Raw genomic sequence first — 17218 nt, forward strand, 5'->3', positions numbered from 1 at the left:
CTCGCTGGGGATGATAGTCATTTGTGTTTAAATTCTTAGTAACCAGTAAAAGCAACACTGCTTTTACTGCTTTTTTATGTGGACTACTTTGTTCATTGGTTTCAGATAATATCTACCCTAAATAATCTAATCTAATCTATTCTAATCTAATGCAATCTATCAGCCATCTATCTTATAATTTATTCTTAAGAAATCAGAACTGGAAGACACTGGAAGATTTATTATTACTTAATGTGGCTGCTTCTGATATTTACATAGCTTTCTACCTGCTGAAGGAGTTGGTAGTCATTTGGTTTCATTTTTATGATTTCTGCACATTTTCTCCTCAACATGTACATAGTAGTATCTCCTACAGTGCATATACTATTTGTGAGAAATTAGCTCATCACCACCTTACCTACTGGTGACATTTCTGGTACAGTGGCAACATAAGGCCCATCCAGGAACTTGGGCTCGTTGTCATTGATATCTTGGATTTTGATAATGAACTCTGACTCTGGCTCCATTGGTCGGCCTGTCCGCCTGTCTAGGGCTTGAGCCCTCAAAGTGTATTGGGCTCTTTCCTCTCTGTCAAGCCTCTGAATGGCATGAATGTCTCCAGTGGTGTCGTCAATTGTAAACACGATGCCTGCTCCTTCTCCTGAAAGAATGTATTTGATGGATCCATCTCCTCTGTCCATGTCTGAGTGAAGCTGGGGACAAAAGCACTGAAATGTCATTATTTATATTCACAGTTGTTGGAAATAAATTGATTTTCATTTTGGTACAGACTTAAGACCTCCCTTTACATAGGGATGTACTTTCCACTTCAGTGAACTACTGTGCTTTGATATGATGGGTAAAGGGTAACACAGAAAGTTTTTCTATGTCATATTCAGTATCTTGATCTTAATATTTTAAAACAACTATCCTTGAGAAACATAGACGACATGTATAGAAATGGGAGCCAGTTTATAAGCAGAAAACTTGTCTTTTCATTCAAGGAAAAAAAAAGGCAACAGACAAGTCTAAATATCTTAAAGTTAAAAATAAGTGGTGGCACACGACTCTAATCCAGGCACTCTAGAGACAGAGGCAGGCAGGTCTCTGAAATTGAGTCCAACTGCTCTTCAGGGTTTTAAGCAAACCAGGGCTAAACCAGGGCTAAAAAGAGAAAACCTGTCTTTAAAAACCAAACCAAACCAACCAAAAAAAATTGGTATAGGTTAATTTCTGGAATGTCATAAACTTTATGACAGTTCAGGGATGATTTGTGTTTGATTCCCAGGAGCCAAATGATGCAGAGAGAGAACTGAGTACTAAAATTTGTCCTCTGACTTCTATACATGTGCTCATACATGCAAACACACACACACACATGTGCACACACACACTAAATAATTATAACTTAAAAAATTTAAGGGCAAAGGTCTTATATATAGGAAGTAATATGTGACTTTCTTGGACTCCTGCAAGGCTTCCAGTTCTGAGACCTACAGCTTCCTAGTTTCCTACATAAGCAAAGACTACATTTGCTTATGTTTCAGGTGCCAAGTGAGCTTTAAATGCTGATTGTGTACATGCGTGTTTTACAACAGTATATGTCTTTTTGGTAAGACTCATTATTGAATTTCATTCATTCACTAAAATCTATATGTAGATGGTTTAGTTAGGGACATGTTTCTCTGCTTATTTAGTTATTTTTTTCTCAGACCTTTTTAAAAACATACTTTTATTTGACTTTTATGTATATGGATGTTTTGCCTATGCGCATGTTCCTGAGCCATGTATGCAGCTGGTGCCTGCAAAGACCAGACAAGAGCCTCAGATCTCCTGGAACTGGATATACAGGTGGTTGTGAGACACTACGTGTGTGCTAGTAATCAAATCAGAGTTTTCTAGAAGAGCAGCTGCTGTTCTTAACCAATGGACAATCTCCAGCCCCATCTTCTTATGCACTTTTGCAATGATTTTTTTTCCTTGTATGTCTAGGAGCACCATTTTATCTCAGCCTAGAAACATGTCAGTCTGGATGATTGTATGTAATGTGAGTGGGTGTAAGAATGCTGGGATTTTGTTTTATCCATTAGGTCTCTTTCAAAAGAATCAGCAAAAGTGTCAAGTTAAGTTAGCACTGCTAACTGTTGCTGTCTATGTTTCCAGCACTTACGTACTTCAGTAGCAAAGTTCACTGATTAAGTCATTAAACAGACAAGTGTTAGGCTTAATGCTGCAAGCCCCACATATCTGACCTGAATATGGTCATTGTCAGTTATCAACTGGGTGTCCTTGACACTGTAAATACCCTGTCTACAACCTTTAATTTTTCTGATATTATAAATGGAGAATAGCATTAACGCTTATTTGCAAAGGTTACTGGGATCATTAGGGATTAATGTATGCAAAGTACAGAGCTATGTTCCTTTCCCGTAGTAGGAAAGCTATAAATGGGACTAATTATGGTGATGACATATCTGCAGAGAGAACTGATATTAACATAGCCAGCTCTTGACAGAGGCAGCCCCTGCTCCCCTTACTCAGGAACCAACATGGAGACTGAGGTGCCTATTGGCTACATCTGAGCAGGGGGGCATAGGTCCTCTCCATGCATGGTTCTTGGTTGGTACATCAGTGAACTCCGTTGCCTGCTCTTTGATCACTTCTCCCTGGCGATGTGTCCTTGCCAGGCCACAGAGGAAGATATCCAGGCAGTCTGATGAGACTTGATAACCAAGTGTCAGATGGCAGGGGAGGAGAAATCCCCCTTTCAGTGGACTAGGGAAAAAAGGCAGGGGAGAAGAGGGAGGCAGGGTGGACCGGGAGGAAAAGAGGGAGGGGGCTACAATGCGATATAAAATGAATAAATTATAAAAAGAAAAATAAACATAGCCAGCTCTTATCTGATCCCTTCAAGCCTCCAGGAGTAAAGTTGAGCTAGAGACCTTGTTGTTTTGCAGAGCCCAATGGCCAACGTCCCTGCAACATTGGGGGAGGGGGCTTCTGGCCCTGCTACTCTGAGGGTTAATGTGTAGGAACACTCATGGAACACCTGAAGTGCATTTCCAGCCTTCTCAGGCAGGGATGGCTTCAGAGGTCGGGACTGGTTTGAGCTAATCTCAGTCTTATTCCTGCCCAAGCCATGCTGCCTGGGAAACCAAGCTGTCTCTTATCTACAGAAAGGGAAATAAGAGAATAAAATCAAATAAAAATAGCTTTGGATTTCTTTCTGCTAAAAAGTATATTATCTAGACTATAATGTCCTTATGCTTTTTATTCCTATACACTATTATCACTAAAATCTATTTATGCAGTTTAAAAAGCAAGGAGAAAAAAGCCCGGCACTTCTTGTGTAGGAGTAAAGGACATTTAGTTTGGAACTGGGCACAAACAAATGAAAACCCATTCCCTTTGGAAATGTGTGCTCCAACAAAAAATGGAATGGGAAGAAGAAAGATAAAAAGAAAATTCAGGAGTTTCTTAAATTTTGAGAGAAAAAAAAAGATCTGTACATATGTGTATTTACATATACAACTTTAAGGCATGTGGCATTTGACTTGCAATAAAACTGGTTAAGGTATGACAAGTCATGATCATCGACATAGAGCTTGAAACACTAAGCACACTTGATACTGTCTCAGGCCAAGTGTGAGCCTCTTGCTTTTGGAGAAGGCTTAATAAACAGGAGAGACCAAAGCTAGCAGTGCTGAGGGACAGCCCGTTTTCCTGAGGTTAGTGAGGCTGCAGTTAAACGGCATCAGCACTGAAGCTCACAATTCTTCTGTTGCTTCCCTCTGTGTGAGAGATGCTGAGGAACCTTTGCAGACTGTGAATTCTCTGGAGGTAAGGGCTGTGCAATCATTGTGGTCTGTGCCCTGGCCTCAGGCTCAGGCTAAAGCTATTGGAGGAAGCTTATGTTACCTTCTGTTTAAAGGTTAGTATCTTTTAGGTTGCTTCTTAGTGTGTCTACAAGTTTTCAAGGTGTCCTGGTTAGTTTTGTGGTCAACCTGACACATTTGAGAAGAGGAGACCTCAGTTGAAGAATTGGCTTCATCAGATGCCTGTTGGGTAATCTGTCTCTGGGGGGCATTTTCTTGATTGCTGACTCATGTAGGATGCCAGCCTACTGCTTGTGGGACCATCCCTTGGTGGTTGTGGGCCTGGGATAATTCAGGAAAATAGCTGAACTTGAGCTGGAGAACAAGCTAGTAAACAACATTCCTTCATGGTTAATGCCTTGTCTCTTCCTTAAGGTTCTGCATTGACTTCCCACAGTGAAGGATTGCTGCCAGGAAGTGTGATATGAAATAAACCTTCCCTCCTCTGATTTCTTTTAGTCAAGATTCTTCATCATTGTAATATAAATCAGAGGGAGGGAAGAAGGGCTCCTATAGTGAAGCAGGAAGGGCCTTTCACGAACAGGAAGCATATCAGCTATGAACCGGGCTTGCACAGAACTGATTTCTGAGGAAGGTGATTGTATGTCTCCAGGATCCTGCCAGGAAACAAGTCCTCTACCAGTTGGTTATTTTAATAGCAGTGAAGGAGGAGGGAAATTTGGGTATCAGATCTAAGTGATTCTGAGAACTAGCCAGAGGTCTTCTGGCAGGGGAAACAGGTTAAAGGCGTGGTAAGGGCTTTCAGAATCTAAATGTTGTAGTAGGTATCTCTTGATGCTGGACCTGAAAGGTAAGAGGAGAGTACTCCGAGAGGAGAATACTGCCTGGGTAAGGTATCAGCAGCTTAGAGCTTGAAAGTGCCTCTGGACTAGACCAAGTGATGGTAAAATAAGGGAACAAGTTTCATCTCCCTCTAGTCTCCTGCTCTCCTTTTGGTGCAACACAGTTGGGAAAGGAGAAATCAGAGCTCTAAGAGTCCCAGTGCCATCACAGAAGAGCTTGGACATGTGACCACAGAGGTGAAGGACACTTTAAGGAGCTTAAAGTCAACAGAGAAATGTACATGGACCATTGGGTTGGTGAGCCATAGGGCACCCATTTGGTTGTAAAAATTGCAAAAAGAGGACGCGAAAAGTTCTTCTTTGGGGCTCCTGGAAAGTTGGTGGTGTCAGTAAATTGTTTTACCTTTATTCATATTTATTCCAGCTAACACTAAATGAACTCCAGCAACAGCATATAAGACATTCTGGGAAGACATCTTTTCCCTAGATATCTTCTAGACAGATCAATGGACAGCTCTTCCATCTCATAAATTTAGTATTTAAAATCTTAGCCAAAATAGGAATGAATGCTGGGAAGTACATGTATATTCTAAGAAAGAAAATTCTGTTTAGGTGATTCAAGATTTTTGGAACAGGTGGTTTTCACACCTTTTGCAGTTACATTTTTCAGAGCCCAGTTCTGGAAAGGCAGCAAGTGCTTATAATTGTGGTTAGATAGTGGTCTTGTAATCCCTAGCCCCTGCATGACTGTGCCTAGAGGTCTATGCCCAGGTAGAGCCCTCTATACCCCTCTTTGCATGTGTCCAGTATATTCTAGCATTAACTCAAAGTTTCCCTGTTCCTGGAAAGTCTGGTGTGGGTTTTACAAGGTCAGGCCAATGAAAGCTGATCATTGTTGCCATATACCTTACTGAAATAGGCAAACACGCCAGCAGGCTTTCTATATAGACATTTCCCAGGACTTTAGGTGACAAGCTGACTGTCTCTAGTGTAAAGTGAATGAAAGATGGATGGTTTCCCTTGGATAAGTGAATATCTAGGTGTCTTATGTGTGGAGTGACACTCCAGTTCTGGGTAAACCCCAGTGTGCTGACTAGGACAGGTGACTGGGGAGGCATGCAGGTATTCTGTGAGCTGAGTTGAACATGCTTACACTTAGAAGTTGTTATACATTTACATACTTCCCAACATCAGAGAGGAATCCAGGAAACAAGTCTTTAGGTTCTGGATACCATTGTACTTGTCTGGGTGTTGTCTTGGCTAAATTTTGAGTCACTGGGTAGCTATTTTATAAGCAATGGGAAAGAAAACCCACGGCTGTGGGGCTAGAGTGATGGCTATGGTCTTTTACGTACCACTAGTGTAACGTGGCTTGTGGACAGAGCCCCTTCCCCCAAGGCCAGGTTACATTCACTCGTAGCATTGCTACCATTGTCTGCTTCCTGTGCGTGTGACTGGAAGAACAGGGTGTCCACTACAATAGAGCTAACACTTTCGTTCTGGACCGTTGTGTTGGACACTTTTGTACTGGGTCTGGGAGGTGATAGAGACAGGGCTAGGAAGTGGCACCTTGTTTTTATTTGTTGAAAGAGGGAAGACAGCCACAAGTTGTAAGATAATATAAAATAACTGCTAAATATTATATTAGTGTATTTTTGTAATAACCACAAATATCTACCTTGAAGGATTGTTTTGCATCTATCAAGAAGCTGTGTGTCCTCCTAGAGGCCAAGGCAGGTGGATTGCTGTGAGTTTGAGGAGAGCCTGGTCTATAAAATGAGTTCTGGATAGCCAAAGCTACAAAGTCAAACCTCTCAATCAATCAATCAAACAAACAAACAAACAAAAAAGCTGGGTGCTTTCAGATCTCTGAATAGACTGAAGAAATTTTCATGATAGAAGTAGTTGTTAGGGTAGACTTGGGGGAATTTGAATGCCACTTGAGAAGTAGCCTTAGCATGTACCTGTCAGGACAGCAGCATGAGCACACACTTGGTAGGAGTGTTAAGTGATGGGAAGAAGCTGGAAGAAGACACATCTTGACCTTTATCTCAGAAAGTATAAGACCAACTTTTTAACGACCTTTTGTGTCAAGTGACAATTTTAGTTCTGGAGATATGAGAACAATTTTGCCCTCATGGGGGTTCTAATCTAGTCAGAGGCTTCAAATGCTAAAAATGTAACTCAAAAGCACTGTAGGCTGTGATCAGTGCTGTGAAATAAGCATCGGCTAAAGAATTTTGAAAACATTTGTTATTTTACCTATGTGTGTGTATGTGGATTACGTGCAAGCAGGGCCTGAGCAGGCATCAGATCTCCTAGAAGTGGAGTTGCCAATGATTGTGAGCCAGCTAGTATGGGTACTAGGAACTGAATTTGAATCCTCTCAGAAGAGCGACAAGTGCTCTTAAACATTGAGCCATCCATCCTGCCAAAAGCAATTTACAGATTCAATGCAGTTTCCACCAAAATACCAACACAATTCTTTACAGACCTTGAAAGAACAATTCTAAATTTCATATGGAAAAACAAAAACCCAGAATTGCTAAAACAATCCTGTACAACAACAGATCATCTGGAGGTATCTCCATCCCTGATCTCAAGCTGTACTCCAAAGCAATAGTAATAAAAACTGCATGGTACTGGCATAGAAACAGAATGATGGGTCAATGGAATCAAATAGAAGACCCATAAATAAATCCACACACCTATGGATACTCGATTTTTGATAAAGAAGCCAAAACCATACAATGGAAAAAAGACAGCATCTTCAACAAATGGCATTGGTCTAACTGGATGTCTACATGCAGAAAAATGAAAATAGACCTATATTTATCACCCAGCACAAAACTAAAGTCTGAGTGGATCAAAGATCTCAACATAAAACCAGATACACTAAACCTCTTAGAAGAAAAAGTGGGAAAGAGCCTTGACCTCATTAGCATAGGAGACAACTTCCTGAACAGAACAACAGCACAGGCTGTAAGACCAACAGTCGATAAATGGGACCTCATGAACCTGAAAAGCTTCTGTAAAGCAAAGGACACTATCTTCAGAACAAAATGAAAGCCTATAGACTGGGAAAAGATCTTTACCAACCTTATATCTGACAGAGAGCTAATATTTAGAATATATAAAGAGCTCAAGAAATTAAACAGCAAAAATTCAAGCAACCCAATTAAAAAAATGGGGTACAGAGGTAAATAAAGAACTCTCAATAGAGGAATATCGAATATCAGAGAAACACTTAAAAGAAATGCTCAACATCCCTAGTCATCAGGGAAATGCAAATCAAAATGACCCTGAGATTTCATCTTATACCCATCAGAATGGCCAAGATCAAAAACTCAAGTGACATTACATGCTGGAGAGGATGTGGGAATGTAACCTTGTATAACCACTTTGGAAATCAATCTGGCATTTTCTCAGACAATTACGAATAGTGCTTCCTCAAGACCCACTCCTAGGCATATATCCAAAAGATGCTCAAGTATACAACAAGGACATTTGCTCAACCATGTTCATAACAGCTTTATTTGTTATAGCCAGAATCTGAAAACATCCTAAATGTCCCTCATCTGAGGAATGGATACAGAAATTGTGGTATATTTACACAATGAAATACTACTCAGCAATTAAAAACAAGGAAATCATGATATTTGCAGGCAAATGGTGGGGACTAGAAAAGATCATCCTGAGTGAGTTATCCCAAAAGCAAAACGACACACATGGTATATACTCACTGATAAGTGACATAAGACATGTAATATAGGATAAACATACTAAAATCTAGACACTTAAAGAAGCTAAGCAAGGAGAAGGACACTGGGTAAGATGACCAAACCTCATGCAGAAAGAAAATGGGATGGACATCGGAAGAGGGAGAAAACAGGCAACAGGACAGCAACCCACTACAGAGGGTTGTTGAAAGACTTTTTTCAACAAGGTATTGTAGGAGTTGCTGAGACTCATAGCCAAACTTTGGGCAGAGTGCAAGGAATCTTATGAAAGAAAGGGGAGATAGGAAAACCTGGAAGGGACAGGAGCTCCACAAGGAGAGCAACAAAACAAAAAAATTCTGGGCACAGTGGTGTTTTCTGAGACTGATACTCCAACCAATGATCATGCATGGAGATAACCTAGAACCCCTGCACAGATGCAACCCTTGGCAGCTCAGTGTCCAAGTAGGTTGCCTAGTAATAGGAAGAGGGACTGCCTCTGACATGAACTCCTGGCTGGTTCTTTGATGGGGGAGCAGCCTTACCAGGCCACAGAGGAAAATATTGTAGCCAGTCCTGATGAGACCTGATAGGCTAGGGTCAGATGGAAGAGGATGAGGACCTCCTCGATCAGTGGACTTGGGGAGGGACATGGGAAGAGATAAGGGAAGGAGAGTGGGGTTGGGAAGGCATAATGGAGGGGGCTACAGAGTGGATACAAAGGGAATAAACTGTAATTTATCAAAATACATATAAATTTTTAAAAGTTAAAAATAAAACAAAACACTAAGCCACCTACCAGCCCCAGGAGGTGATAGAATCTTACAGAGGGTTCTGCCCTAGGGAAGTGCCCATAAAAGCATAGGTTCTAACTGAGCACAGAGGGAAAAGCCAGGGGAATGTATTTCATTCCTCTACAGAGAACTATCCAGAAATACCTTTCAAGTTGTTGGAACTTCAGAAGGCCGTGTTTCTGGAATATAAGAACCAGGAAAAGAGTAGCATGGGCATGTCAGGTCATCAGTGGGCATGTGGGTCATCAGGCTACAGGGGAGTGCGTGGAGGGCCTCCTTTCACTTCAATGCAAAAACACGGATCAGACCTAAGTTGGGTGGTGATACAGTTTGATTGCCTTTTCTACAAAGGTCACGTGAAAAATATGCTGAAAGTACAGGTAGACATCAGATTGGTTGGGAAGCTGGGTAGGTATTTATTCAGGTGAAAGATGATGCTGGAGGTACAGACTGGAGAGAGAATTCTGTTGGCACAAGACCAATAAAATTTTAGGTAGTGAGAATGCAGAGTGTTGAGAAAGAGAAAAGAAAGTAGTGATTTTTTTGGTATGTGTGTGCTTGCATTTGCATGTGTGATGTTGTGTGTGTGTATGTGTGCCTATGCACATGTGTGCTAATGTGGGCATGCATATAGCAGGGCCTGGTGTGCTGGGGCCAGAGGGAAACCTCCACTTTACGTTTTGTTTGAGACAAAGACTCTTCTTTGTTGTTGCCCATGTCTCAGACAATTTCAAGAAATCTCCTTTCTCTCCTTATCTGGCTGTAGGGGCACTGAGGCTACAGATGTTCTCCACTTACCTGGATTTTACATGGGTTCTGGGGATTGTACTTAAGGCCTTCACACCTGCATGGCAGACACTTTACCTACCTCTCCAGCCAGACTTTGGTTTTCGAACAAAGTGCTGGCAATGCTGAGGCAGGAAGGATTGGGAAAGGGGAGATTTGAAAGAAAAAAAAAAAGTTTCTTGTGAGATATAAAACAGTTGGGCCCCTAGATCTTAAACATGAAGATATCACAAATTCTGTAGGATTTATGAGTCCAAGCCTTATAGAGTTGTTTTCGAAAGAGACAGAGGTTTTGCATTTATGGTCCTAGAGTTGGCGGTTAAAACCACAGACATGGGCTGGAGAGGGTCTCAGGAGTTAAGAGCACCTGTTGGTCTTGCAGAGGACCGAGGTTCAGTTTCCACCACCCGTATAACAGCTCAGGATGTCTTGCTACTCCAGTTACAGGGACAACCGGATCTGACGCCCTCTTCTGGTCTCTGCAGGCACTGCACATATACAGTGCTGCACACACGCAGGTCCATACTTGTCTCATCCGCACGAAATAAAGACAAGTAAATTTTGAGGGAGGTTGAACTTTGCACCTGCAGCTGTTTCATAGTCTCAATCCAGAGTAAGGGAGCAACTGAGGGAAATGAGGCCATCGGATGTGGTGGAATAAACTGTTAAAGAGGGAAGAGCAGTGCACAGCACACACACAGCAGGTGCACCAGGATGCACATATTGGCGTTGTGTGGTGTCCAGAGCTGCTCACCAGTGATGGAGTCAGCTGTCACAGGGGCAACCGTTGAAGCTGAAACAAAGGAAGAAACCAGCCTTGTGACCGGCATTAATATTGTGGTTCAGAAGGCCAACAGTGTCCCAGGTTGTGACTGAAAGTTTTCATAAAACAAAGTCACTGAGGAAGCAGTACTGAGGTTCTGAGCAGGAGTGGAAACTGCTTCCTGGCTGTTGAGGGGACAGGAAGAGCTATGTGGGTTAAGAAGATGGCTGGAAGGCTGATGGGAGGCTCACCAAGTGAGAGTGCTAACCTGTTTTGCAGAGGACCCGAGTTTAGCTCTCATTACGGGGTTTACAACTGGCTGTTATTCCAGCTGCAGGGGATCCAATGCTCTCTCTGGCCTCAGCAGTCATTGGAATCAGACATGCTCATGTGTGTGTATTCCGATGCGTGCTTTCACACACACACACACACACACACACACACACACACACACACAAACATTAAACTAGAAGAAGAAGAAGAAGAAGAAGAAGAAGAAGAAGAAGAAGAAGAAGAAGAAGAAGAAGAAGAAGAAGAAGAAGAAGGGAGTGGTAGATAACTATTGAGACTCTTGAGGACTTGGGTCAGGGCTCCCTGGAAGCTCCTGGCAGGGCTGGGCATGGAACCACATATCCTGTATTTGAAGCACATGCTTATAGCTTTGGTGTTAAACAAGTGTTTAAGTTATCATTTGAATGAATTATTTATTTTCTAATTAATTTCTTGTCTCCCATTCTCTCTCCCTTGGTTGCTTTCATAAAATGGCCTCTGACTAACAACCAAATAAGGCAAACAGAAGAGAAATCCAGGATTAAAAATGAAACGATAGACAAATTATGGGGCTTTGAATATAAAGTTTATAAATATATTCATTGACTGTCTCTAGTGTTAAAAGAAATTTTGAATGTTTCATTCTTTTGTTGTCAATTTTTATTAAATTTAGGTCTCAAGCTGGAACTATAGAAGTGCTTTAGACACAAACACACACAAAATGAACATTCTACCTTTCCTGTTGTGCTGTTTCTTAGAAGATTGCTGCTGCCCCTGTTAAGGGTTGAGTGCCTTTTATAAGATCTGAGGCTTTTCCCGAAAAGCAAGGTTCTAGTTTTCCCCACTGGATGGAGGCTTAGAGAAGGACAACATCTTTCTTCTGACCACTGTCTAACAAAGCAATGCTATATTTTAGCTAGTGGTCAATGATACTCATTAGTTAACAATTTTCTTGGACCCAGACACAGGCTAGGTGGTGATCATCCACATTAGATTCACTTTAATACCCAGTTTCACCATCAGATTCCCTAAGAATTTCTCTTTCTACTGGGCACATCTTACCTTCCCGACATACAAAGGGTCGGTTCCAGTATACTCTTCCAGGACGAAAAACTGATTCCAAACCCAGCTCCTCTTGCTTCTCAAATGTGACTGTGGCCCATCTAAGGAGAGCGTTTCTAATTCGACTCCTGGCCTTGGAGTGCTGGAGAGAACGGTGGTCGTGAGGTCCATCAGTGTCCAGAAGTACAAGGTTGTGCCAAGTCCAAGCCAGCTCTTTGCATTGTTCATTCTACCCGTGATCCACATGGGCTTGCAGGAGTTCCACAAGTCAAGTAGGAAGGGAAGAAAAAACAAAACAAACAAACAAACAAACAAACAAAACAAAAAAAGCCACACCACAGGTTATTGGAAACTCATTGCTTCCCATTCAAGTCAAGCTGAAGTCCTGTCAAATTAAGGGAAACACCATCAGGAGATTCCTCAGTGGGAGCTGTTTGCAAGTTTTCCAGAAATGGCAGTAATTATTTTGTTTTCTGCTCAATGAGTCAGCTGTTTAATCCCTTATGAAATATCTTCTTATATAAATAATATTTTGATTATAAAAAGATTATGTGTTTTGCTCTAATCAGCCCCAAACATTTGGATTTGGATTCCAAGACAATAAAACTAGTGAAAACAAACAAACAAACAAACAAACAAAATTTCTTCTCAACAGTAGCTTACCTTGAGGGCTAGACTGTGCTATTGATTGTCTTGAAAAATTAATGGCATGTTCTTCAAAATATCTATAATCAGAAAGAGCCTCCTGAAGTGTTCAGAATAGTATTCGCTTGTAAAATTTACATCTACAAACTAACATTTCTATTAGCTGAACAGCTTTTCTTGGCTTATTAAAAAATAGAAAAAAATTGGACTTGTTTTTCTTTCACCACTGACAATTATCCTGTGCCTACCCTGTTATTGATTACACTATGAATCTTGGGCTTCATTTATAAGCAGCCATGGACAACTTCTGACTTTAATCATTCTCTGAACTCATGAGAATCAAGTTTCACACTCTACTGCTTCTGCTCTGGAGTGCTGATAGGAGCTGCTAATGTGACCTTTCAAGGATGTGAATGGTCAGTTAATCATTATATCCTTCACAGGGGACTTTAAAGTGCTATTAGTCATATGCCACCATGAGTAAGCTAAGGGTCGAGGTAACAAATTTCCTTTCCTGACCTGAGAGCCTCATTTAGGCAAAGGAATGTTAAATTCTGCCTGGGAACACCTTTTCATCAGTCACACTTCTCCTGCGGTTGTGGAGTCAGATTTAACCAGTGACCTCACTCCTGGGCTATGACCTCATCAACCTTTTCTTCCCTTCCATGCCTGGGCTTGATGAGGTAGCCTTGCACTCAGGCAACTCATCAGAGCAAAGGAAGTGTTTTCTGTGACTGTAGTGTTTTCATTGCTGACTTGAGGAACTGCTGCCTTTCCTAGGAACAAATGTGTGCACCTGAGAATTTCTGATCGATGCAACTAAATTGTGATCCTTTTTTTGAAAGTGGCTTAGAATGAATGCATCCACGCTAACTCAGGTCCCACCTTCCACCTATATTCTCCAGAACAAGTTTTAGCATCCTCACTAATTCCCACCACTGAGATACACAAACTTATTTACAAATATTTTCTAATCATTCATATCAGTTTAGTCTGTGAGAATCACATGAGCAGAACTGATGAACAGGAATGTCTGAGGAAACTAGTTTTGTAACGGAACACTAGGCAGGTCCTGCCTCTTCTGAGTTATGACTCTAAAGACGGATTGTGCCTTAAGGAAAATGCAAGCCAGTTCTGCCTTATTTAGGCTGATCTGCTTGTGGTCCTGGTAGGAGGTGAGTTCCCAGAAAGTAGCAGTTCTCTTCTACTATGGATTCAGCAACAGAAACCTAGCTATTTTTTTTTTTTTCTGGTTCCTGTCTAGCGAAAGGTGTTTTAGAAAAAGGACCCTTAGTATGGAAGTTGAGTTAATGGAAAAGATTGATGAGACCCAGATATGCTGTCTTAGGGACATATGAGATGAAGCATTCCATAAAACCAGTAGCCAGGTTACTACGCTTGGCAAACCATAAAGGGAATGAATGGTCTATGCGTCATCATGACACAATTCATTTAGAATTTCCCCAAGAGCGACAGACTAACTGAGTTTGTTCTCAGGTTCTATCTTGACCCCTGACTTGTATATCTAAAATTACCAAGATTGTGCTTAAGAGTTCTGCTGATTGACTCTGCGAGTGGCTCCCATGTTTACCTTCCTGATCTGTTAAGCAGACACAGTAATTCTTCTGTCTACTCCCCAGGACTTTCATGAGGATATGGTGGGATAACACAGGTTAATGATAAAAGTGACCTCTGGCATTCAGGGAATCACATAAACTGCCTGAATCATATGTGAAAATAATGAAGACAGGCATAAAACATACTTCATAAGTACAACTGGAAACAGAATCCTGCAAGAGCTTGTAATGTAAATCATCTCACAGATCTATGTGTGGTGAGTATTGCTGGAAGTTGCTGGCTCAGTCCAATTGTGTGGTACCCACTCCTGGCTTTTCCTTATGAAGATACTTAATAAGGAAATAGCTACTAGAAAACTCTGTATTAGTAGAGAATTTTTTTTTATAGATTGCATTTATCAACATACAATGTATTTTATGTTTGTGTGTATATATACATGAATTTTGGCTAAGGTCTGTGCTTCAGGCAAGATTTCTTCTTAACACTTTTACTTTTTTTTCTGGCTTTCTTGAGCACTTTGCTTTGGATATAAGTGTACATGTACAGTTGTGTGTGTGTGTGTGTGTGTGTGTGTGTCTGTTTAAAGGCCCTTACTCTGCTCCCACTGACTAAATTTCATGAACAGAGCGAGATTGAGGAAATGTTGAAGGATTTTAAGTAGTGACCACTATATTCCCCTATTTCTCATAAACTAGACAAGTATCGTTGCCAATTAAGCTCTCCTGTCCTCACCTATACATATGATCTGAAGAGTTCAAGGAAAAAAAATTCAGCGGAAACTTTGTGATGAATATTTTGTAGTCAGTTCAATTGCCTCAGCTTTTATCTCCCTCTCTTGCCTACTTAGTCCCCCTACAAATGAGCACAAAGTCCTTATTTTCTCTCTTCTTACTATATATGCACAAAAGTGACTTTGGGGTATATAGGGCATGTGGAGCCCCTGTGATTCTCTGGAAGGTGATGGTTCCTGGGCTCTCTTTGATTCAGCAATTTGGATACCCACGCCTGTTAACCCCTCTGTGGTAAGGAACTGGGTGGTGACCGACGATGGAAAGCACTGTTTCTGCTTCCTCAAGGTGAAACGCATGAGAAACACCCCCTGCCTAAATTTTCAGAAATAAAAGTCCAGGCTGTGCAATATTATCAAGCTGTTCTTATCATGATTGGAGTTGCTTTCTACAAAAGAAGGAAAGACTCACTCGTACTAGGCTTCCTGGTTTGCAATTACAAATGCTATGGGTCCCACACTTATGGTTTTCCTACAGATATGAATAGATTACTTCTTTGGGGCTAATCAGTGTTTCTGTGAATGAAGAAGCTGGCACGAATATCTGTACACACCGGCCTGCTTTGGGGAGAATACCCAGGTCATGTGAAGACTACATTAGTGGAAATTGACTTCTGTGCTAAATGAATCTTTTAAAAGTTCCCCACCCCCATTCTTCTGAAAGAAAGCAAACAGCTTGGTAATGAACACAGTAGGAGGAAATTAAAGTTGTGCTTAAAGTGTGTTCTCAGTGAATTGTTTATTTCGTTACTTAAATTCGTTGTGATATTTAAAATGTAGACGGGAGGATGGTTACTGCTTTCTCCTTGAAATGAACTGGGTTTTTATGGTCTTCTTCTGATTTCTCTCCTCATTATTCCAGTCTTCCCGAGCTTTTCATGGAAATGGAAGAAACTCAGCAAATCTCAAATGAGGTCTCTGCAGAAGTCGTTAAATGTTAGAGACTCCCTGTAGAAGGTGGGGTGCTCGTGCACAGAAGGGGTGCGATGCCTGTAGTGAAGAAGTGAGCTTGTAGTGTAGAAGATAGCTTGTAGAGCTATCTGCTAACATAGCTAAAACTTTCATCCCTTTTTGAAAACTTAAAAAAAATCCTGTAAGCTTTGGAGAGTTGATTTGGCTATACCTCTTGAAGATCCTAAATTTTTCTATGTGCACATTCTTGATGGTGGAATCCTTCTTTTCCTCCCCTATTCCTGGCATTCACCTCCCCAAACTACCAGGACTATGGACCCCGCAGTTCCAAACCAACACTCAGCATAAAACATTTCCCCTAAACTCCTTAACTTTACCTTCTGTCACACACACACACACACACACACACACACACACACACACACACACACTACACAGAGATATGTTTCAGCACATTTATAATCAACTGAAGACAGCAAACTGCTCCAAACTCACTAGCCCTAAGTGCTCCTGATGGAATTTCCTACCAGCCTGAGCCTCTGCATTCTAGATGGCTCCAAAGCTACAAGCCCCTAGTGGTCCAACCTCACAAACTACTCCAACATGGTCTACCCTTTTCTAGCCCCAGATGGTCCTAAGGAGCCCAGAGAGCAAGTGAAACAGCCTGCTCTTCCTGGCCTCGGCCAGCATTGCAGCTTTTTTGAGTCCGCAACAATGATGCCCCAATGTCAGCAGGATGTAGTCATAGAAAAAATTACATCACTCCTTATCACATATTTCAACAAAAGTCTGGGTTGTTAGGTCTCAAAACTATAGCAATTGGCTAACTGTGGTGCCTATTTAACTTATCAAAGTAGATCTGGATGCCAGGTTCTCCCAGGATCCCTCAGTCCCTGTCTATTAAAGGGTACGGCTGGCATACTATGCCCCTTACCCTAAACTTCCTTAGCTCAGGGGCTGGACTGCCCTTCCCCCATTTTCCCTTTCCTTATATAATCTAGCTATTTTGGTACCTTTTCCCCTTTTAATCTACCCTTTGTTTTCCTTCTTTTTCCTCTTCCCTCCCTGCTCTCCTCACATGGCCCAGCTGAGGGTCATTGTTCAATCTGGACATCCCTGAGTCTGGCTACGCTCTCTCTTTTATCTATAATAAACCTCCTTCACCATATCTAGGGAGAAGTCACGTCCATTTATTTATTTATTTATTTATTTATTTATTTATTTATTTATTTATTTATTTATTTA

At 41.3% G+C, this 17218-nt stretch overlaps 1 protein-coding gene across 2 annotated transcripts in view; it reads right to left on the minus strand.

Annotated features, from left to right (window-relative positions):
• The window catches only part of Cdh20 (cadherin 20), a 268074-nt gene that overhangs the window by 54462 nt on the left and 196394 nt on the right, over window positions 1-17218 (minus strand). Inside the window, exons 2-3 of one of the 2 annotated variants that reach the window (XM_055601412.1) lie at window positions 12052-12300; window positions 398-692 (exon numbers count right to left, since the gene is read on the minus strand). In XM_055601412.1, the coding sequence (XP_055457387.1) occupies window positions 398-692; window positions 12052-12297 (541 nt within the window). In that variant the 5' untranslated portion in view covers window positions 12298-12300. The remainder of the gene's footprint in view (window positions 1-397; window positions 693-12051; window positions 12301-17218) is intronic. The other variant, XM_055601420.1, reaches the window with a different exon arrangement.

The sequence above is a fragment of the Psammomys obesus genome, unplaced genomic scaffold (genome assembly GCF_907164565.1).
Source record: "Psammomys obesus unplaced genomic scaffold, mPsaObe1.curated_primary_1811, whole genome shotgun sequence".
Taxonomy (NCBI): Eukaryota; Metazoa; Chordata; class Mammalia; order Rodentia; family Muridae; genus Psammomys; species Psammomys obesus.